Source organism: Apodemus sylvaticus, chromosome 15 (genome assembly GCF_947179515.1).
Source record: "Apodemus sylvaticus chromosome 15, mApoSyl1.1, whole genome shotgun sequence".
Taxonomy (NCBI): Eukaryota; Metazoa; Chordata; class Mammalia; order Rodentia; family Muridae; genus Apodemus; species Apodemus sylvaticus.
In genome coordinates, this window is record NC_067486.1 from 77,313,840 (window position 1) to 77,330,921 (window position 17,082).

The 17,082-nt window shown below is 44.5% G+C and overlaps 1 protein-coding gene across 2 annotated transcripts in view; it reads left to right on the forward strand.

The window, feature by feature from the left end:
- Masp1 (MBL associated serine protease 1) overlaps nucleotides 1–17,082 on the forward strand; it is a 69,549-nt gene that overhangs the window by 1,504 nt on the left and 50,963 nt on the right. For both annotated transcript variants that reach the window (XM_052158739.1, XM_052158738.1), the window contains exon 2: nucleotides 4,972–5,218. In XM_052158739.1, coding sequence (XP_052014699.1) covers nucleotides 4,972–5,218 — 247 coding nt within the window. The remainder of the gene's footprint in view (nucleotides 1–4,971; nucleotides 5,219–17,082) is intronic.

A 17,082-nucleotide genomic window follows, 5' to 3' on the forward strand; every position in this document is an offset into this window, starting at 1 on the left:
TGTGTTACTTCGTGCTCTTCACCAGGCATTTCTTACAAGCTTTTTCCGAGTCTGAAACCCCAACTGTCTTAATTATTTTTCTCGCGTGTAAGTGTCAAGGCTGCTAGAAACACTCAAAAAGAGCAAGAAAAAAACACTCTGTAGATGTGTTAAGTAGGGACACACCTATTTCCCCATTCATTTTCTTTAAATCAGGAAAGCTTCTGTTTTTTTTCTTTTCTTCAGTCACCTGGTAACTTTGCTCAGTCCGGGACCAATAATAGGCTTCAAGCTGTGTAACTTTGAGTTCCATTTACCTAAGGCTTGGAGGAAGAGATAACTCTCTAAAAGTTAATGCCATTATTCTGATCTTAAGTTGTCTTTCTGTTTTGTTCTTATACCTGCCAGAAATTTTCATTTTTCCCTTCTTCTGAAATAATGGCTTTTCTTCCTTTGTATGTAGAATGATAATCGGCCTTACCTGGCCTCAGCCGGTCCGAAGCGCACCTTTGTATGTGCTTAGGCTTCAATCACAGACAACCCTCCCAGGTATTCCCCACCTAGAACTGACTGGCAGACTCAACACTGTGTTCTCGTGTCTGCTCTCCATCCCTCAGACTTGGCATCTCTTCCTTTGTTCTCATCTGTGACCGAATTTCTTACCATCTTTGGCATAGCTACTTATTAAAATGTCCACTTCCCCTTCCAAGGGATGTAATCAATGTCTTTCTTCATCTTTGTAGAAGGTCTTCATTGTCACGTGACCAGCGCCTAATAAAATGTCCCTTTCCTAGTAGAAATTCAGTAACTATGACTGGGTTGAATTCAATTATTGACTATCAAAAAGAAGTTCTAGGAAAGGGTTCTGCTGGCTGTCTCTAAGGGGTCGGGACACACAGGCGCAGGGCACTTCAGAGTTTGCAAGACACTTTCATGAGCATTGCTTCATCTTGGCTTCGGGTTTGGGGTGACATAAGGATTGATGGGTACATGAGATAGAAACAGTTAAGCAACTTGTCCAGGACCACGCTGAAGATCTGGAAAAGGCCTGGACTCATTCTTGTGTCTTTGGGCTCCAACCATTTTCCTGATATATGCTATGAGGCTCTCAATCCCAGCTGCACATTACAATGGTCCATGGTACTCGAGGAATGCCAGGCCCCAGGCGACAGAACAGAGCTTCGAACACAGGGGAGGGGTTCAAACATTAGTATTTTTTAACTTTCCACATAAAGCTATGGGTTTTTTAAAATTATTTTTCACAGGATTAATTGCTTTGGCCAGATGCCTGGGCATGATATGGGCATGGACCCAATTTGTTCTCTGGGCTTTTGTTATTCTTTTCTTCTGTTGGAGTTAATTCACCATATGGTATTTGGCATGGTGTACCATCTCTTAGGATATACTTTTCATCGTCTGTCAAGTGAGGCTGGTGGGTAAGGGAGCTCTGTAGACTCTTCCAACTCCAAATCTTAAAAATGGAGCGTTGGTGGGGTGTACATTGAAATGCGGGGAAGCTAGGGTGTGTCACTCACTCCACGATCTGACTCACACAGCTTCTTTCTGTGTCTCTGATGGCCTGCTCTTACCACAGAGACTGTGAAATCCCAACTCTCTCTACCACTTTTCACATTTCAAACAAATGTAGCGCAACTGTTTCTGATCAGCTGGAGGACAGATAACAGGTGTCAGGACTTGTACAGCCGGTGCCTGGTGCAGAAGAAGCCAAAACAGGATTGCAACTGGAAGCGAATACTGCGGGGTACACCCTTGGATTCGCAGCCCCTAAGGCAAGCAAGCAAACATATGTTTCAGCCTCTCACATGAATGGAGATATCTACTTCATGCATCTAAGTCTGTCTCGAGCTGCAAAGAACAGGACACTCCACAGGCTCCTCGTGTGTGCACAATCACCGGCAGTCTGCCACACACAGCCCTGCGGCCTGGGCTGAGGGGTCAGTGAGCCACCAGCCTCAGCAGGCCTGACCTGAGGAGGCCTTCTCTTCTGCGTGTGAAAGCTGACCTTTAAGCCTTGTGTAATTCAGTTGTCACTGTTGCAGGGGAGTTGGGCTTCCGAGCGAGCCAGCGCTCAGACCTCTGAGTATGTGGCATGGTGGCCGTCAGAACAAACCTGGGCCTAGGGCTGGATGCTTAAAGCTCATTCTGACGCGCCTGAGCAGCACAGTCATGTGGGAAGTCATTATGATCACCGTGTATGAGATGAGGAAACAAATGGAGGAGATGTCCCCAGCCTGGGTAGGAGAATAAAGTCAAGGCCTAGTTCAATCCATCCTTCCTTGCTGGGCACTCTCAGCCCTGGTAACAAAAGCACATTTCCACATTCAGAAATGGGGTACCTGGGCCCTGAACGTTAGACCCTGAATTCCCTTTTCCTATAAATTCACTACGTAACTTGGACCTGTGCCTTCTCCTGTCTCTGTCTCCAAAGCCCTTCCTTTACAAATCGCTGTAGAACAATATTGACCTTGGCCCCTGGATTAAAACCTGTTGCTTTCCCACTGCTTTCCCATATGTCGCAACTGAAGGTGCTGTGGGGAAAATTTTAAAGTGGTGTTATTTTCTTTGTGGGTGAAAGCAATATATGATCGATGGACTTTCTTGTTAAATTTGTATTGATGGGTATGACTGCCTACCTACTTGTCTGTACGCGTCCAGTGCATGCAGGTACTCATAGAGGCCAGAGAGCATACCCTCCGCTCCCCCGAACATGAATTACAAATACCTGAGAGCCATCTGGTGTAGGAGCTTAGAACTGAACCCAGGCCTTCTGCAAGAGCAGCAAATGCGCTGAGCCACTGAGCCAGCTCTGAGGCCCTCACTCTAAAATTCCACTCACACAGAATGAACACACTTGCATTCTCCTTCTACAGAGAGTCACACTAACCCTTCTAGACCTTTCTACATATATCTGTTTACCTTGCCTGTTATCTATCACATAGAAACAGCTAGAGGATCTGGACATGTACTTGTTCACTGTTTGCATGCTGAAAAAATCATAAGTATACATATGCGTCCCTACATCCAAGCACAGAGGAAGGAGGTCTTGGCACAGAATTGACTTCCTGATTAACAAAGATATAACAGTTAATCCAAATGCTTGGCAGAGTTTCCTAGCTTTGCCTTTCTAGGTTATTTAAGACTCTGCTTCTGTGGCCCTGCTTTTACTTGTTCATTGGCATCTCTTATACGCCAGACACCTTCCTAAATACTTCACATGCATCAATGTTGATGGTGATGGGAGCCCTACAAATTCGGAATTATAACCCCATCTATGTATGAAGGGACCAAAGCACAGGGGAGCAGGTTACCCAGGTTTTTACAATGGAGGAACTGGGATTTGTACCCAGGAACATCCAACCTCAGAGGCTGTGTTAGAAGCAGAACAGTATGCTAGCTGCTCCAACAGAGGCCGTGGAAGCTGGAGGGATGGAGGGACATTCGAAACTAGGGGAAAACACTAAAAACTAGAAGTAAATGTTGGGGATGGGTAAAGCATGTGTATAGTGAGTCCGAGGTGTGGGAACAATCACAAGTGGTCTTGAACAGGAAGATCAGCATAGAATTGCAAAAGGTCAGCCACCTCAGGAGCAGGTGCCACGCCCAGGCAGCAGGGTTACATCTGTGTTAGGAAAGCAACTTGAGTAGAAGACTTAGCCAGGAGGGAAGGGACAGAAAGAGCACTTAGATCATGGTAGCAGTTTAAATGACGTAATTGACTGGAGACAGAAGAGATGGGGTTCAGAAGCATAGGAAGCAGAATGAATAGGGCCTTGGTGACTGTCGCATAGTGCATCAGGCTAGAGAACTGGCAGGCAGCCACAGCAGTAAAGAAACTCAGAGCTGGAGCTGGAGGGATGCCAGAGTCCAGAGTGCTTACCATGCAAATATGAGGACCTGAGTTCCATCCCCAGAACCCACACAATGAGACAGGCAAGAACACTACCTGCTAATTTCAGACTTGGGGACGCAAAGATGGGGGGATGCTTGAGGCTCATTGGCTAGCCCGCCTCAAGCCATCAGTGAGCTGCTAATCCCAGTGAGATGCTGTCTCAGGAAACACAAAGTGGGTGGCTCCTGAGGAACAACACTTGCGGTTGATCTCTGGCCTCCACACACACGCGCGCACACTCACCCACAGGAACTAAGAATATCAAAAATAATCACAGGAACCTGTTAGAAGAGAAGCTAAGGGATAGTGTTTGACACGTTTGAGTTCAAGGTCCTTGAGTCTTGCTGGGAAAGTGCTTGCTGTGTAACGGTCAGTGCCCTGACCCTTAGGACTATGACCAGCCTTAGTTATTCTGAATTGCGTCATCCGTGTTTGATGCTGTTTCCCTTGTCCCTCCCCCCACCCTTTACTCCCCACCCCGCTACAACTCTCTTAGCAGTCCATTATATTTTATTTCTCCAGAAATGAATTATAAACTTTTGATTGCTATAAAACAATCAAAACAGCTCCCCAAGACGTATTTTCTTCCTTCTGTCTTTATCCAAGGTTTTAGATGTATTTACTGGTTTTGTAGTAAACAACTTTTTCTTCCCAGAATATTAAGTAAAGTATCTTCAATGTCTGTAGATTCCACCACTGAGTTTGAGCTTTATCCCAGTACTGAAATCATTAATTATAGTGTTAAAGCTACATAGAGAATTTATGGTTCCTAAGTGAGGTACAGCTGAAGAAGTAATAACAGTTATCACCTAATTGCAATAGTTTTGCTTTCCAGAGTAGGTAAGACAGCATGTTTCAGCATCCCAAACATGCTACTTTCCAGAAAACAAAACTACCCATATCAACTTTTCAAATTATCAAAGCTAAAAGCAACCTTAGAAACCGTCTAGTTACTTTCTCCAAACATCCTGCTGACCAGGTTAGCAAGGCCCGGAGGAGAAAAGAGCAGCAGACATCTAGCTCAATGTTGGAAATCTGCAATCATGGAGGTGAGCGAAACTTCCTTCGTGTCTGTCTTCCAGGTTCCTGTCTTTCCGGCGGCTCCTTCTCTACCATGCTCTGTGCCTCGCCCTGTCAGAGGTTTCAGCCCATACGGTGGAGCTAAATGAAATGTTTGGTCAGATCCAATCCCCTGGCTATCCAGATTCCTATCCAAGTGACTCGGAGGTGACCTGGAATATCACTGTCCCGGAGGGGTTTCGGATCAAGCTTTACTTCATGCACTTCAACTTGGAATCCTCCTATCTTTGTGAATATGACTATGTGAAGGTGAGACCGCCAATGATGCTCTCTAATGGGAATGGGTACCATTCTTCTTCATGGGGTTGCATTTAGTGAGGAAGACTCACTCTTAGGGGCATAATGCAATGAAGGATGTAATGGGAGTGGTAGGCCAAGTTCAAGCCTATGAGAGCTGATAGAATGACTCACCTAGACACATCTCTCCCTCCTCTAATCTTAATGTCTGTAATGTATCCAATAGCCACTGCTCCTACCTCCCAAGAAAGCGCATAGACCCAGGAATAAGCACATCACAGATCATCATAATTATGTCAGACACGAAGGTATTCTAAAGCACTGCCAAATTCCCCCAAATAATAACCAAATGTTTAGGATTACAGGCTATGCAACAGTTAACAGCAAGAGGTTAGATTTGAAGAAGGAAGGCTAATGTGTGATTCTAAAGGCCTTGAGTATTGTGTCAAAAGTTTACATTTTATTAGCAAAGTACATGACCATGGAAGGGAAGTGACTTAATGGAAAATATTAAAAATATATACAGAATGTAGGAGAGTATCACAATATATAGACCGTATTCCTGGGAATTGCCATGGGTGCAAAGTCTTGGTTTTAAAGTGGGTCTAAAATAGACAGGCATGTCTGTGACTCCAGGACTTAGAAGCCAGGGACAGGACATTGGTGACTCAAATTGTGTCATCCAAAAAATAAATAAATAAATAAAATTTAATAATCAAGTGGATATGAAAAGGTTAAAAAATATTCTAAGAGATCAGGTCTATTAAGATAGTACCTACCTCAAAAAGTTATAAAACCAGAAAAATTTACTTTCTAATGCATGTATGTATGTATAAATTTTAATGTGTGCCTATTTTGTATATAAGTTTACTACATGTGTGCGGTGCCCACAGAGGCCAAAGGAAAGTATTGGATCCCCTAGAACTGGAGTTCCAGGTGGTTGTGAACCAGTGTGTGGGAGCTGGAATAGCATCTCTCCAGTCCCATGTAGTACCAGGTCTCTGAGTTCCTGGAAAGAGTTCCCACCAAATATGTCCAAAGTCGTCTTTCTACGTTTTAATCTCTAGTCTACTCTGACCTGCCCACAGCCCGCCATCCAGCAACACTTAACCTTGTATTAACCAGACCATTTGATCAGCAGCAAAGCAGTGAATTTTCTAGACCCCTTTATGCTTGTCATCTCAATCAAACCTCTGGAAAGTTTTATGAGACATGAACACCTATCCTATCTCACAGCAAAACCAACCCAGAAAGGTTCAGTGACTCATGGTGGCAAATCTGGAAGATGGCAGGTCAAGATCTCAGCCCACCTCATGTGAATTTGAACCCTGTATTTGTTTGGCTACACCAAACAGTTCACAAGCTATGCTCCCCTGAGTCCCAGGATATAAAAGGTCACTAGAGGCACAGGAAATGCCAGTGTAGCTGTGCCCCCCCACCCCCGCAGTGTCAGATTGTTTTATGTGTAGAACATTAGCACGGCATCAAATGTTCACATGGTGTTCCATGTCCAGGTTCTCAATCTCAGCACCATTGATGTCTTGGAGCCAAGTATAGGCATTGCTGTGAAACAGGGTTTCCAACTCAGAAAATTCCCTGGCCTCTGCTTGTTAAACATCAGTGGCTACTCTACCTTGTGATTATAACCAACAATGTCTACCAATGTTGTCACTATCCCAGAACCATTGCTGTTTGGGGTGTTGCCATTGTTTTGGTGCTCTCTTTTTATGGACAATAGGACTATTAGGATGCAAAAGATCTGTCATCCCAAGAAGAAAGATAACCCTAAAAACCATAAGGTCTGGGGAGTTCAAAGTATACTTGAGGAAGCTTGCAGAATACGCTGCTGAGCTGAAGTCCTTGTGAAATAGACACATTTGTCTAATTCCTACAGGGAAAGGGATTCATATGGGGAGAGAGTTTGCATGGTTGACAGTCAAGAATACCTTCCCAGCGTTAGCATCAGCCATGAGACAGGAACAGGCCTCCCACTTCAAGATGCTGCCACATCTGCTGGCAGCTGGCACTCATATAGAGACAGAGCCTTGTCTGCTCATCCACATATGTACAATAGAGTTGCCTTCCAAAATAAGAACTCAAGAAAGTAACACTTCAGGACCTGTTAGAAGTCCATATCCTCCTAATTTATAGGATTATGGTAAATTTTACATGGTTTAACTATGTTTCCTCTGATAAACATGCTCTATTAACTTAAGTTTGGCCTAGTACAGAAAAACACAGATATGGGTTTAGTGAGCCTCAAAGCTCCTCTACTTGTCTATCGTCACCCTACAGCACTTTGAGGCCCAGCGCTTGAATTCGCAGCTCCAGCAAAGTTCTCATTGGCTGAAAGAAGAGACTGAAGGTTAGAATTCAAAGGGACCATTAACACCCCCGGCCTTTGAACTCTCAGGTCCACAAGTATCACACAGGAGTTGAAACTCTTCTGCTTTCCTACAGTCCCAGATTCCAGTATATCCAGTATATACTTTATGTTTTAAACTTTGAATGAGACAGAATCTCTTCTCTTTCAATCTAAATGTAAGCACAAACATGCCCTGTGGCTCCAGGACAAGTCAACACTACTCTCGCAAATTCCATTTGTTCATCTGTTCAGTGAAGGATTGAATCACTTTTCCTAGGGATGCATGAACAAATTCTCTCCCCGCTAGGATCCCTTAACTGACCAAAGGAATGACCCTACCAAAGTCTATGTTTGTGAACCAGGGAGTTCATTGGGGTTACTTACAGGATAATGGAGGAGGGGTTGCAATGATTCAAAAGGCAGCTGAGCCACCCAAACCCACCTTGGTCTAGGTGAAAACTCATGACAGCTCCATCCTGGGTCCCTGTGTGACTTGAAGACTGTTGGAGACAGGCTGGAGAGACTCTTGAAGGTAGCTCAGATGGGAGGTTCTCTTTTGCCCAGCAAGGTGTAGTGAATCTTGTTTGTTTCAGTAACTTCCTGAAACTTGTGTACTTGTTTAAGTCTTAAGGAGCTTCCTCCAAAGGAGAGAGTGTTACAGCCTGGAGGGAATTGATGGAACAAAAAGTGAGAGGAGATGATCCCTAAACTTCCCAATCTTACTGGCCAGAATTTTCCAGGTGAGCCCCTCCAAGTCTTCATTGGCCTATTTAGCCAGTTCTCAAAGTCCCAAGGCCATTAGTTCACAAGTAGAGCCTGCAATTTCCAGGGCACTACTTTTGTGAGACACTATCTGAATTGTAAAGATAGCACACAACTGCTGTTATGTACCAAGTCACTTAAAATATCAACAGTTTCCTTTGGCAGGATAACATCTCAGACTATTTGGGAACTTTTTTGCTCCGTAGCTGAATTTTCCTTGTAGCCAAAGGGTCAGTATAAAGGACCACCCAACTCGCAGGAACCCTTTCCAGTCCGACCCACATCCATGGTGCCCCTTGCCACTCATACCCATCAGGCTGACCACAAGGGAACTGCTGACACTGAGTATCATCCCCCAAAGCCAAACAGGACCTCAGATCTATGGGCCGGATGCTCACAGTTACGGGAAATCCTCGCCAGTCTGCTCTCCCGCTGTCCTTAGTCTTCAAGACACGTGCACATCTGCACAGCAGCATCTGCTTCCCTGGAATGTGCTGTCATGGTGGAGCCCTGCAGGGCACAGATGAGGCATATGAATCACAGCTGGTGGGTGCAGCAGACGAAGGGCCCAGCAGAGATGCTGAGCACTGAGGTTGGAAGCCTCGATTCTGCTTATCATTCTGCACTATGATATTAGCCTTAGGCAACTGGCTTCTTCTAGAAAGACTCTCTCCTTGTCCATCCTCCCTTGTCAAACAGGGAGTTGATTTACACAGTCTGTAATTCCATCTAAGCTCAGCATTAAAAGACCTTAGAAACCAAAATCTAACTCCATCATCATCGTGTCAAGAGTGAGGAAGGGTAATTCATTGGCCTATATCAGGCCTATATCACAATCTACATATGAAAATTGTCAGTCTTGTCTAGAGTGGTGTTACACATCTTTTAGCCCACTGTGTGGGAAGCAGAGACAGGTGGATCACTGTGAGTTTAAGACCTGCCTTGTAGATTCAGTTTCATGCCAGCCAGGGTTAGACAGAGAGACATTGTAAAAAAATAAATCTATCTTTTCTTCTTTTAAATTAATCAAGCTATAGCAGAGTCCCTTCTAATGAATACCTAGGTTTTAAGTTGCAATATGTAGCAAATGTTACCTGTAGTTAAATTGTTATAACTTTCTTATAGTTGAATTCTATTATATAGCCAGAAAATACAGGGTTTTCCCAGAAATTGCAACAAAAGAACTTTATTTTTTTATTTGATATATTTTTTATTTACATTTCAAATGATTTCCCCTTTCCTGGCTCCCCACTCCCTGAATGTCCCATAAGCCCTCTTCCCTCCCCCTGTTCCCCCATCCCCCTTTCCTACTTCCCTGTTCTGGTATTGCCCTATACTGCTGCACTGAGCCTTTCCAGAACCAGGGGCCTCTCCTCCATTCTTCTTGGACATCAAACAAATGAACTTTAACTGAGCATCAGATCAAATGATTGACTTATAAAGGAGTCATGAGGTGAGAGTTGTGGAAATGCAAACCTTCAGGCACAGAAGTTCACACCATTTACACCTCCCATTCCAAGCTCATTCATACTATCTGCTTGCTACATAGAAGGCAGGCAGCACTCCAGTTCAGCATCTATCTATCCATCCATCTATCTGTCTGTCTATTTATCTATCCAGCTATCTATATCTCTGTCTGTTTGTTTTCCCATTGATTTCTCTCAATTCCCACCCCAAAGCTCAGTTAGTAGCTACTAAGTAACCAAAAGACGTAGTGCCCCATTCTCCTGTTAACCCTGCATCTCTTACATAATGAATAGTTCTGTGTCCCTTCCACTGTGAACCCCTTAGCCTCCCGCACTTAGCTCACCCAATACATTGCAATGTTCTCCTAAGTACCTGCCAGATATAAGTCTCTCCCGTAAGTCGGCCCTATGTAGATGTTCAGAGGGATCATCTTCTAGTGTCTCTCTGCTGGTGCTATTCTCACGATCTTTCCATACCTACCCACTTTCTTTTGAAGTCCAAGGATTCTGTAGAGAGCCTGTGCCTAAAATGAGCACTGCCAAACCTGGATACCCAAAGACAAGCAACACAGTCCAGCCTGCCAGAAATCTACAATTTCAAAGATGTAACAAGACAATTACATAATTACGATTTTAAAACCTGCGCACGTAGCACAAGGCAACGCACATGTGTGTGAGTGGTCACTTCTCTGTGGTCAGATTTCAGTGTTTTAAGGGTATGTAGAGGGTGATTCGTGGATTGGAATGTGTCAGCAGTTAACCACAGCTCGGAGATTGAAACAGATGTTCTGGTAGAGTCTGGGAGAGTGGTCAGGGATGACATTTCTTAGGGAGAGACACAAGAAAAGCCTAGAACAATTAGGTAGCAAGGGACTAAGAAAACATCTAGTAAATTTCGCTTTAAGCATGGCCATCTAAAGTGATAGACAAAAGACTAACTGGTCGAATTGATTTGGGGACTTAAGCATGCACACCACGGTCATAAACAGGTGATCAATAGGTTGACTTGGTTCTTCAGTATACTGTGTTTGCCGGTTTTATATGAGCTCACTCTGCTTCAAAAAGGATAATTTGTAACAACAACAACAAAAATAGAAATAATATCAACATAAACCTTGTGTTCTCACGCAAAAATCATTATTTCCCTTACCAATTCTGGCAATATTGAGAGACAAGCAGCTGGCACCCTGTAGAGTTGACCATGGAGTCAGAGCTCCCCACTCCAGTGCCAAAGCTTCTCATATCTTGCTTGCTCTTGCCTTGGAGTAAAGAATGTGAAACTTTCCTCTCCAGTGAGCCTACCAAAAGGGGAGGGGGACAGAGAAGCACCCGAGAAGGCGTATATTTCAAGGAAAATTATTTGAAAACATTCTTTGCAGAATGAAGAATGTCTGTCTGCATTTAATGTGCAAAATATGTTTCTGTCTAAAGAAAGTCCTTTGTGCTTTCAATGTGGCATCATATGGCATCTGACTGTAGGATTTCCAATGGGAACCTAAAGGCTGGGGACAGTGGACATGGAGGTGACATCGTCAGCAGCATGTCTGAGTAAGTTTGACCCAGATACATAGATACAGGACATAGGCACAGGCTACAGTGGGCACTCACTAACCACACTGAGTGTGTTAGTTGGGTAGAACATGTGTCTGGAGGAAGCTCACAGGCCCCTACAGAAAGCTTTGGAAGCTCAGGTAGCACATCACAGGAAATGGGGCACAGGGGAGAGGAAGGAGAAACTAGAGCTTCTAACCTAGGTTCTGAAAACCTTGTGACTACTTTCCCTGGGCGTGGCGGTGGGCAGCAGGCATGGACCAGCAATTTTAGAAAGCACAGGGCGTGCTGCAGAGTACTGAGTCTGGAACACAAGTGGAAGTGCTAATCCAGATTTTAGGATGGGGATTAACCAGACATAAGGATAAAATTAACTGAGTCACTGTGCATGAGACCCCTTGGCCAAGCTTTTGCATCTCCCTTAGCTTGGGCTTGTTGTCAGATTTTTTTTTTTAATCCAGAATGGGCACAGTGTCTTCCGCACAGCTTGAGGCGAGGCGAGGTAGTCTTATGTGGAATGGGCTAAAAATGGCAGTCAGACTCAGTGGTCTGAGTCTAAGTTTCAGAAACTGTGAAACCTGGGAGCAGGTGCTTCCTGCATGGTGCCTTGTGAAATGGAGATACCGTGATCCCTTTCCCACAGGCTCATTGGGAATGTGAATGGGGAGAAGGCTTCAAAGACCTATGTCCGATGCACATTAGCTAAGTAAGGCAGGGATGGTCATGGTGTAAGGTGGATGCCAAGGAACTCATCTGGTATCAGCTGCTGCTCTGTGGATATAATCATTCTCTTCTATTTTCCCCCCTTGCTGGATCACCCAGGGCTTTCTGAGTAATTCCTCCTAAGTGTTTTGAGAGTACTGTTTAGAGGCAGGGGCCTGTGTATCCCATCAATGTTTTGACAGGAGTTTCCAATCCACTGCCACATGCCATTCTTCTCATGGACTAGAGAGCTTACAAAGAAGGAAACTGAGGCACAAATAGAACTTTCCAAGTCCCTCTGGAAAAGCCAAGTCTCAATGCCTGGTCTTTGCAAGCCCAAGATCTGGTTCTGCTTCCCTCTCGGGCCAGTTCTAGTCTGAAAAGACCTAGGTTTATCTCTCAGCCATGCATTTATTTCTAAGGCAACAGTTTACCTGTTATGATAATTTAATGAAATTTATAAAATGGCATCATGGGATTTGAGGGTTCCTGTTTTGTCTAGATTCTATTAAATAACTTTCTTCTTTATCCTGACTTTGAGAGGACAATCCTTTTAAGAAATGGATTCTGTGATGCAAAGGCTCAATTGATATGTTTGTGGTGCATATACATCCCAAATCATCCCCACTAGACTGCCAGCCTCAGGAGTTCAAGTTTGTGTTTGTATGTTTACTAGTAGCAGGCAGTGTCCTGGGCAGGACAGAAAAAGGCACAAGTTTCCAGGCAGTTGTACGGAGGAAAGAACACCATTCTAGAGATTAGCCATTTGGCTCAGGATAAGACCTTGGGCAAGTCACCAGTGCATTCTGGGTGCAACTTTCTCAGTAAAGGAAGTATAGCCTCTGGCATTGCTATGTCCTTACTATTTTTGATGCCCTGAGACCCGGTCCAATGCCTTTTCCCCCAAGTCACATGGGTCAGTCTGCATCCTGCTGCATAATTAAGATAGAAGTCCTGTGACCTCAATTGCTGATTTCATTACAGCTCTCTGTTTACTTAGAACATGACCTTCTTCGGGCCAGGCTGACTCCAACTCCAGAGGTGGCTCTGCTCATTCTCTGAGAGTGGACAAGAGGCCTTGGCCTCAGAAGGAGATGAGAAATGGATGAAGGTTTCTCTTGATAATTGCAGTCTGGGCATGATTCTTCCCGGTGGGGTGCTGGGCCCAAAACACCAATGCCTGCTTACTGAAGAGAACTAGAAAGTGAAAATGAGCTTCAGAAGGTGTGACCAGATCTTATTTTAAGCAAGAAATGCAACAGCACAGGCTCTGGGGTGGTGAGAAGAAACAGAAGGAAGAGCCTCGTGCTTGGTCCAGGAAAGCAAGTGGATGTGTATAGACCCGAGTGATTCAAACGTTCTCTCCGGGGCACTGTGTACAAGGTACACATCCAGGTACTTGTGTGCCCACAGGAAACTGCTTGGTAAAAGGGCAGAGCTTAAAGTTTCCTTACAGGAGAAGAGAAAAAGTGGGAAAGGTGTTCAGTGAGGAAATGCTGTGATTTTAAGGTACAGGGTCTAGGCCCCTGTATTTTATCTACTGAGTAACAAGCAAACGCGCAAAGAAATAAAACAGGCAGTATAGGGGTGCTGCTGAGGAAATGCTGTGATTTTAAGGTACAGGGTCTAGGCCCCTGTATTTTATCTACTGAGTAACAAGCAAACGCGCAAAGAAATAAAACAGGCAGTATAGGGGTGCTGCTGAGGAAATGCTGTGATTTTAAGGTACAGGGTCTAGGCGCCTGTATTTTATCTACTGAGTAACAAGCAAACGCGCAAAGAAATAAAACAGGCAGTATAGGGGTGCTGCGGAAGCTCAGGGTGTGTGCTGTGACTTGAATATGTCAGGCAGGGAAGCCTCATAGAGAAGGAACTATTTGACCAAAGATAACAAAGAAGATCTTAGTCTTGTGTTTCCTCGAGAAAAAGCATCAAAGACCCAGGAAGGGAAGTGTGTGGTGTTTATGAAGAAGGAATTAGAAATGGCTCATGGCAAGAGGGCAGAGATGGGGCCAGGGAGGGACTAGGGCTCCTACAAGATGCTGTGGGGGATTGAAAGCACTTTAACAGCTGCTTCTACACCTGATGTCTCCTTTGCCCTGACTCCTGGAGGACAATATTAATATCCGGATTGTATGTTCTGGACAGCTGAGGCCTAGAAACAATGATATGTGCGTCCGTAAGCAAAGAAAAGCAGCAGGCATGGGAGGGACAAGAGATGGATCTTGGCAAATCGTTCTCCTTTTGAATAAAAAAAAAAAAGACCCCAGAAACAATGGAGGAACAATGCTAAAATAAATGAGAAATGATGAGTTTTCATAGAATTTATTTATTTATAATATGGTTTGTTTAATTAGCATTTGGGGGGAGGGAAACTTAACAATTAAAGATGGTTGTGTGGCTGTTTAACAATTCAAGCAAAATTCTAGAAAAGTTGGCAGTTGGCTCTTGTAGGCTAATAGGCTTTTCCGGATTCACAGCACAACACGGCAGAATTAAAGTGCAAAAATATGTGACAAAGACCCAGGACCTGTGGATCTGCATTTCCAGTCCCCTGGAAGGATTTCTATGCAATATTATCTATATTTGAGGATATAAACGGGGTTGGTTGGGATAGGGTTCTGAGCTGCGGAAGTGAACACAAAGGCTCACACATTCCTGCAAGCACACACCCCCTGTGGGGCTGTTACTCAAAGCGCAGCTGATCCCGCCTCCCCCAGTCCAGACTGGGACATACCTTGAGCCTGGCAGCCCTTGCTCTCACACACAGCCATCCTTTGTTTTATCCTGTCTGCAAGCTAGGTTCCTGCACTGAGCTGTGGGGCCCAGCCTCCCTACACTAAAGGGATTTGCATGTGAATGAGCAGCCCCCAATCCTGGAAGAGTGGGATGGAGGATTCTGAGCGGTTCACAAGCTGGACGGATTGTAAATCCACCCTGGCTCTCCTCCCCAGCCACAGTACCAGGAGCCTCTTTGCTGCCCCACTGCAGCCTCCGCCAGCTGAGCTGTGAGGCTCTGCTGGCTCCCACCTGCGGGATGCCTGGATGCTATTTCCTAGGCTCTGGGCCAGACCCCTCCCTGCTGGCCCTTTCTTCTCTCCTTGCACATGCCAATCTCTTCGGTTTGCTATCCTTCCTGGCACCAGGGGTAGCTACAGACTCTCAGGACCTGGGAGCTCTTTCTCATGCCCCCTCATTCTTTATGGTGTCTGCCCTTAGCACGGAGACAGGACCATCTCGTGGTGTTGCCAAGCTCCACTAAGGTTCTACTGTGGTTAGCTGAAAAAACAAAACAAAACAAAACAAACAAAACAATAAAACAAAACAAAACAAAAACTAAGATGCCAGGCAGTGGTGGTGCAGGCCTGTAATCCCAGCACTCTGGGAGGCAGAGGCAGGCAGATTTCTGAGTTTGAAGCCAACCAGGTCTACAGAGTGAGTTCCAGGACAGCCAGGGCTATACAGAGAAACCCTGTCTCCAAAAAATCAAATCCAAAAACAACAACAACAACAACAAAAAACAAACAAACAAAAAACAAAAACTAAGATAAGATAGCTATCCTGGTGAAAGCAATGCAGCCGGGGCTATTATGATGTGACTTAAAATCAGACTCAGTTTCCCCACCTAAGAAATAAAAAGTGTACACTTCAACTCTGACTACTGACATAATTGTCTGATTCTAACTATTGACCAGCGTTGGAAGTCAAGACGTGAATTTTAGCTCAGGTGTCCTACTCTTAGGCTGTGTAGCCTTTGAGGAATTCATATGACCTCTCTCTATGCTCAAAACTGTGACATCCCTCTGAGTTACACCATTACATGCTCAAGACTAGGAGCAAGTAGCACAGAGCTAAAAATGTTGCGTAGAAATCATCTTATTTGTTTTTATTTAGTAGTTGTTTATTTATTGAGAAAAAGGCTGCCTCACTATGTAACCATCTCATCCTGAACCTCACTAGATGACTCCTGGCCTGGGACTCAGAGATCTGCCTGCATGAGCAGTCACTCCTGGCTGGGCATCGTTTGGTTTTTAAGGCCACATGATGTAGGCCAGGACTAGAATATGGACACACACACACACACACACACACACGGCATATCTATCTGAAGCCAGCTGAAATCTTCCATCTTCCAGCCAGGCGATTCCACAGGGCTGGCGTTCGAGAGCCTTTTAAAGATTGCTCAGTGCCAGGGCTCTGGGCCACCCCTCTACGATTCAGGCTCAGGTGCACGTCTGGTGTATGGTCACTCCATTTGCTTCTGCCCATGCCCTTTAACTGCAGTGCGAAGCCACCTGCTAGAGTAGCAAGACTGGTGTCATCCACCGGCCTGGTCCCTGCAGGTGAGCATGGCTCCCTTCCTACCAAATGCCTCATTATACTTTTTTTGCGTCCATTGGGATTCATATGCATTCTGCCAATTAAGAGAAAGACATTAAATATTTGTCATTCAAGTCTGTCTTCTTAGATCAATGGATCTTTAAGCCAGAGTTTCTTTTTATGTCTAAAAGCAAAAAAGAATTACTTTGCACTCTCATTATGTGTAGTTAGTGTATGTATGTGCATATGTATATATGTATGTATATATGTATGTATGGAACCAAGGCTACATCCCCATGAGTAAGACCAAGGAATAACTTTGTTAATGTAATCTCAAATAGACTGAGCAGTCTTGGGAGATACCGACTTTCTTATTTCCTCAGATGCCTCTGTAGAGGTGAACATTGTTTTTATGGTTAGGGATGTTAGAAAAGGCTAAAGACGAAGAGTGGGTGGCTTTTAAGACTCTAAGAATCTATTCAATTGTCATACTCGAAATGTCCACTCACCAATGTCAGACTTACTCATTGTTCCCAAACACTTCTTTCACAGCCTTGTCCCCATAGGTTCTCTTTCACTGTGTAATAAACCACTCCAGCCCCTCATAGCTAAATAGGATCATTCTATCTATTCAAAATTCTGTGCTTAGGAATTTGATCTGTGCTGCATAGAATGATCCTTTCCTGGGCTAGCTTAGAGTCAGAGATTCA